The sequence below is a fragment of the Sebastes umbrosus genome, chromosome 2, assembly GCF_015220745.1.
Source record: "Sebastes umbrosus isolate fSebUmb1 chromosome 2, fSebUmb1.pri, whole genome shotgun sequence".
In the NCBI taxonomy this organism is placed as follows: Eukaryota; Metazoa; Chordata; class Actinopteri; order Perciformes; family Sebastidae; genus Sebastes; species Sebastes umbrosus.
The window spans coordinates 37,819,517-37,825,409 of NC_051270.1; the positions used below are offsets into that span (position 1 = coordinate 37,819,517).

The window sequence follows — 5,893 nt, forward strand, 5'->3', positions numbered from 1 at the left end:
ATCTTGTCTCTAGGTGGAGGCTTCAGATAAGCCAAGTGTTTTTTTTTTCCTCTTCCTGCACTACTACTACTTTCTATTCTCTCTTCCTGCACTACTACTACTTTCTATTCTTTATTTATTTTTTCTTATGTTGTGTAGTCTTAAATTGTGCAAAATAAAATAAACAAATAAGTGAAAATGACTTGAGCAAATGTACTTAGTTACTTCCCACCACTGCTGAATAGTAGCATGAGTTGCTTCAATTATGTCGTCACTGTAGTTTAGTCAAACCTCCCAAAGAATACGGCACTTCAGACACCAAAGAGCAAACTGTGTTCTGTGATTTTGTGTCTTTGTTTTCTGTTCAGTTTATTACATTCTTGATTTTCAATTCAGTTGCTTAAACATCACTGCAATAAATCCACTCATTTCCCACAGTCAGAGGAGAAGAAACACACCAATCTCTCTCTTGTGGAGTCTTACTGGGACTCCGTTCCCGACTCTGCAAGCTCAACAGCGACTGCAGTCATCTCCTCAGATTTTCCAGTTTAATGAGGACGTGGGACTTGCCTTCATGTCAGCCCTTTCCACCAGAATGTGAAGGCAAAGACTTCTCTCAAAGATGACTGGTCGAACTGACACGGTCACAGTTCCACACTCTGGAACCCTGGAAGGAATCCAGGTGCAGACCAATCACTGCAGAAAACCAGGACGCGCCTCCTCATCAGGAGGGATTCAGAAAGAAGTCCCCTCAGGAGTTTTGATGTAAGCATTGAAGTCGGCGGGAACAGTCAGCATAGAGCAGACCTGGACAGGATTACAGATAGAGGTTGTTAGCTGGTGTGCAATAAGGATAGTTACATGTTAACTGCAGTAGGCCACGTTGGTTACAAGACATTCATGCAGGCTTTGTAGTGAAAGAAGCATGTTTGCAGCAGCAGCTTCAGTGCCCTGTCTATGTCTGCACAGGATGTGTTCAAGTACAGCACTGACTGCAGGACACTGTAGGTCCGTAAATGGAAGAAATGGATTAGAAGTGAAAAACTCTGATTTAAATAGAGGTTCATCTGTTCTGTCAGGAGGGCATGAGACGGCCCTTCATCTGTCGCTGAACCGGTGTCTGCGGGTCAACTTCAATCTAGTAGCTCAGGTTTGTTGACAAGGACCAACTACCTTTATAGCCAAATCAAGATCCGCGCGAAGATCATTGGCCAACCTGTGACAGCCTCCTTTCAAGCAGCTCACAACAAGAGTATGCTCAGACTTGCCAACAGCATCTCTTCTGATCCCTTACATGTTTTAAATGGGGAATATCAACTTCTGCCCTCCAAGAGGCGATTTAGAGTCCCGACATTTAACCGCATCAGGCTAAAGAACGCTTTTGTCCATCAGTCCATCTTGCTGCTAAATAATAATTAATGTGCTGCTGAAGACATGTAAATCCAGAGGATAGATGGTCATTTTGTAATGGGTTATGTATGAATAATGGTGATGTGTTTTTGTTTGTTTTGTCTGATGGGTCTTACTTGTCTGTCTGTCTATGGTAACAATATGTCTATTGTGTATGTGTACTTTTTCTCAAACTAAGCTGCCTATGGATGCAAAATGAATTTCAGTGCAAACTGACAATAAAGTTGTATCGTATCGTATCGTATCGTACATACAGTTGCTCAGTTACAGTCCGCTCCAACCATGTTGCATTATGACCTTTAGGTAAAACAGCAATGGAGCTCACAGTAGCAGCACATAGGAAATAGAGGGTTTTGTAAAGGCGGTTGGCTTTGGGACTGCAATGTCTGGTTATGCTGCTGATGAAATAAATACAAATAATAAACACAATTCTGTGTATTAAATGTTCTCCCCGTGTTAGCGTGGGTTTTCTCCGGGTGCTCAGGTTTCCTCCCACAGTCCAGAGACATGCAGGTTAGGTTCATTGTTGACTCTAAATGTCCCGTAGGTGTGAACGTGAGTGTGAATGGTTGTCTGTCTCTAAGTGTCAGCCCTGTGATAGTCTGGAGACCTGTCCAGGGTGTATCCCACCTTCACCCAATGTCAGCTGGGATCGGCTTCAGCCCCCTATTGCTTCCTATTAAACCATCAGAATGACTGACAGGAAATGATTTACTGTCCACTGATGAGTAAATAAAGACAAACAAACGTGTTTCTTGATATATATAGACAATACACAGTGACCTACTGTAGCATATGGTATGGAGGCTAATGTAAGCTGCTAGCTGTTGTTTGTTTGTGCTGTGTCTTAGGTTACAGAAAAGTGAACATTGAATTGAGACATTCTTCACCACCTGTCTGAACTTGGCACGGAGTTTCTCCATGTGCTCCTTTAGCTTTAAAGACTGCGGATCCTCATGAGGGGAGGTTTGGATCAAACCCAGGAGAGTCTCCAGGACTTTCAGACGCTTTCTGTCGACACACACAGACAGACACAAAACTGTCAAACGGGACACTCACTGTGGCTTTCAAATACATCTCAGGACTTTTCATAAACAAGTCACTTCCATGATCAGTAAACGCTTCTCTAAAAGGACACCAGTCGGTCTTCAGCGCAGCGTCCATCTGATAATCCCCAAAGAATGAGGCCGATTCCCTGCATGGATATATCTGGAACACAGCCTATTCTGATATATTACTGACACTGTAGCGTCCTGTTCGTCGTCCATGGAGCACTGAGTTAGCCTCATCTGATTGTTGATGATTTGACACAAAAGTGGACTTTTCTGTTCTTCAAAGTTGGATTCAAATTGATCTGTAACAAGTCACCCAAACCTATGAAGGTACAGACTTATTCATCATCTTTATCATTATGCATATACATTTACTACATCCCTGTTTACATTACAGCTTACTCATTTTGCAAATTACTGTCTACCACAAATAGATTTTATTTTTATAGTTTATCCCTATATTTTAACTTCTGCACTATTGTATGTCTTAGATTTACATTTGTACTTGTCCGATTTTCTTTTTATACATTATTTAATGAACATTGTTGGAGGGAGCCTGAGATCTAAGATTCTCATTGCCAACGACTGCTGCGATGTAATTGTTGCTCTTATGACGATAATCAACTTGAAACTTAGCTGAGCGGTCACCAAGATACAAATGACTCCTTTTCTTGGAGGGAGTACTTAAATCATTTTCACACTGAATGGTTAAATACCTATTTATGATCAAATACACAACACACCCTTTAACCCTCTGAGACCTACAATAGAGCCGTTTTAGTCTTTTTCTAGGGGGGGTACAGGGGGTCTTTAGGGGGAGATAGCAGGTCAACAGTAGATGTCACATAGAAGTGGTGTACATCATCTGAAAACTGTGAACCTGAAGATTAATTTGAGATGCAGCTCAGCCCTGTGTGTCAAGTTGTTCTAGACATAAATCAGAAATACACATGAACGAATGACTGAATTAATTAAAGTGGACGAGGAGTAGTTTGGACCGAAGAAGAAACTACTACACTTCTCCAGAACACAACGGCAACTGTCAACGCACAGAAACGCTGAGGTTTGTTTCCAATTTTCAGTTCATATGGAAGCTTGAAGCTTCATTAGGAACGCACTGCAGTGCCGCGTCAAAGTAACGCAATAAAATGAGAAAAAGCCTGGAATCCGCTGACATAAAAGACACATGACCCTTCTACGCAAACTGGACAGTATTCTGTGTGGAAGCGCCTGTGTCAGCCCTAAAAATGTCATTGAAAGGGAAAGCATTGACCAGCAGAGTGATGAAGGGCAGGAACTATAGTGTGACAGAGAGAGGACTGGAGGCCCCCATCAGAGCTGAAGTGGACCAGACTGAGTCCCTTTTTCTGTTGGTCCACTTTAAGAGGACTGAGTTTGGTTCGTTTAAAGAGGACTATATGTGAAAACACCCTTAACGTGAAGCAGAAGAAGGTTGGATTTAAATCATTATCACCCTGTATGTAGGTTATAAAATCATGATTAAAGTCCTCCAGCAGAGGGCTGAACTAAAATATGGAGGAAGATAAAGATAATGATCTTGTCTGAAGAGACCATACCTTGATTTGACATCTGCACCGTGTTGGAGGAGACATTTCCATGTGATGGCGAAACCATAATAGAAGGAAATCTGCGGGAGGATAGAGGGCAAGAGATTGAAATCAGCTGCTAACCCTGTCTAACTAACCACGTGTTTAACTTAACGGCTACAGACACAGGACCAGTTCTTATTAAAGTTCAAACATATTCATACAGAGAGATGTCCCGTGTAAAACATGTGCAGTTTTGCCAAAGCAAAGTCAACAGTGTCCTGGCCGTCTATAGTCTTGTGTGATGGGTAACGTTAAGGCGCGACGATACGTAACAGCATGCGTGTTGAGATGAAAGCAGGATAGAAATCCAGTGACTGTGCTCACCCACCTCAGTGGACAGCTTGGCCCCATGAGAGGCTCCGTGTCTGCGGCCATCCTCTAGTCCTCGGCGGATCCCTTTCTCCCATCCCTCCCGGTAGCCCTCCCCTCGGAATCTGAAAAAAACAACCACCATGAACGTGCTTTTAAACCTGCAGTAGGCAGTATATTTTTGGCATCATTGGGCATAAATTCCATAATAACCTTCAGCATATTATAATTCAAGTGTCCTGAGAGATAACTAGACTTCTGCTCCTCCTCATGGCTCTGTTTTCAGACTTTAGTAAATCTATCCTGTGACGGGAGACTTTGACCAATCACAGGTCATTTCATTGAGAGAGCGTTCCTATTGGCTGTGCTCCGGTCATGTGACCGGTAGTTAGGCGTTCCTTCACCAGATTTCACAATGGCGGCGGCGTCACAAACTTTCTCATTTTACATTTAAACCATGCACTACAAGATGATTCTGAAAACATTTGAGGAGAGAAATAGACATTAACGTAACATAATATTGATTCATATTTGATCAGCACTGCCTAGTTTGACCATTTGATCGGAGTTCAGAGTGATTGACAGCCGGCTCTCATAGACGGTAGATGGACAGCAGACCTCAGATCAGCTCTTACTGCTTGTTTTCCTCTGGTCTGTGAAATCTTGCAGATGGCGTTAGGAGCACAGGAGGACACAGAGGAACATGATTTTTTTTCAGGTTACCTGTTTCATGTACTACTGTCACGATACATCGACCGTTTTATAAAAATAACTTTTTTTTTAATCATATTTGCTCCAATCTCGCCTACTTCAGCTTTAAGTGATAACCAGAAGTCTGCTATGAAAATGAAACCTCACTAAAAGCCACTATAATAGCTTTAACAGTTGTTATCTAAAGTGAGTTCTGCAATTAATAATTTAGTGTGAAGTTTGAGTGTTGAAATGACAAATTCCCATTTGAATGCTAAATCAAGTGCCGTATCTGGCTCCACATTTTAGTTTGGGTTTATGTCTTTTTGCAGACTCGTGTTGAATTATCTGATCATCCTGATGTCAATAACCGGGTTACCGTCACCACGTATGAAGAACCGGGCCCCGGTGTTCACGTGCCCCCCCCCCCACCCCCGCGTAAGACAACATTCAGCAAGCAGAGACTCACCTTTCATCCTCCAGAAGGATGCTGTCAAACAGGTCTTCATCTCCAGACCGGACAGCCATGTCAGTTTAACGGACCAGTTTACCGTGTAGACTCGCTGCTCTCTACCGTTTCACAGCCCCGTGACACAGATGCGTTATTACACACTGAAGGAATGTGACCCGCTGGGCGGCTGGCCGCTGCTAGCCGCTGCTAACGCTTCCGGTTAATACACAAGGCCTATTAAAGGAGGTTAGGTCACGGGAGGACATCGATCTCGGCGTACAACGCATGCGCAGTGTAACTGAAGCTGCGGTCGTGCGTTGCGATTGGCTCAATTTCGACGAGGGCAGACCAGACGTTACTGCGCATGCGTGGTACCCATCTAAGATATGACG

The 5,893-nt window shown here is 43.2% G+C and overlaps 1 protein-coding gene across 1 annotated transcript; it reads right to left on the minus strand.

Moving 5' to 3' along the window:
• Nucleotides 1-317: 317 nt before the first annotated feature.
• lto1 (LTO1 maturation factor of ABCE1) lies at nucleotides 318-5,893 on the minus strand. The gene is made up of 5 exons (XM_037794946.1): nucleotides 5,520-5,893; nucleotides 4,380-4,485; nucleotides 4,019-4,089; nucleotides 2,283-2,400; nucleotides 318-786 (listed from the first exon to the last, which is right to left on the minus strand). The coding sequence occupies exons 1-5, from the start codon at nucleotides 5,576-5,578 to the stop codon at nucleotides 715-717; spliced, it is 426 nt and encodes a 141-aa protein (XP_037650874.1). The 5' UTR covers nucleotides 5,579-5,893; the 3' UTR covers nucleotides 318-714.

What these genes read in the sequence shown, in the direction of transcription:
- lto1 (XM_037794946.1), bottom strand. Translation starts at nt 5,578, where the DNA reads ATGGCTGTCCGGTCTGGAGATGAAGACCTGTTTGACAGCATCCTTCTG. An exon ending in ATCCTTCTGGAGGATGAAAG is followed by an intron (nt 4,486 to 5,519) that starts GTGAGTCTCTGC and finishes TGTTTTTTTCAG; the next exon opens with ATTCCGAGGGGAGGGCTACC. An exon ending in GGGCCAAGCTGTCCACTGAG is followed by an intron (nt 4,090 to 4,379) that starts GTGGGTGAGCAC and finishes ATCCTCCCGCAG; the next exon opens with ATTTCCTTCTATTATGGTTT.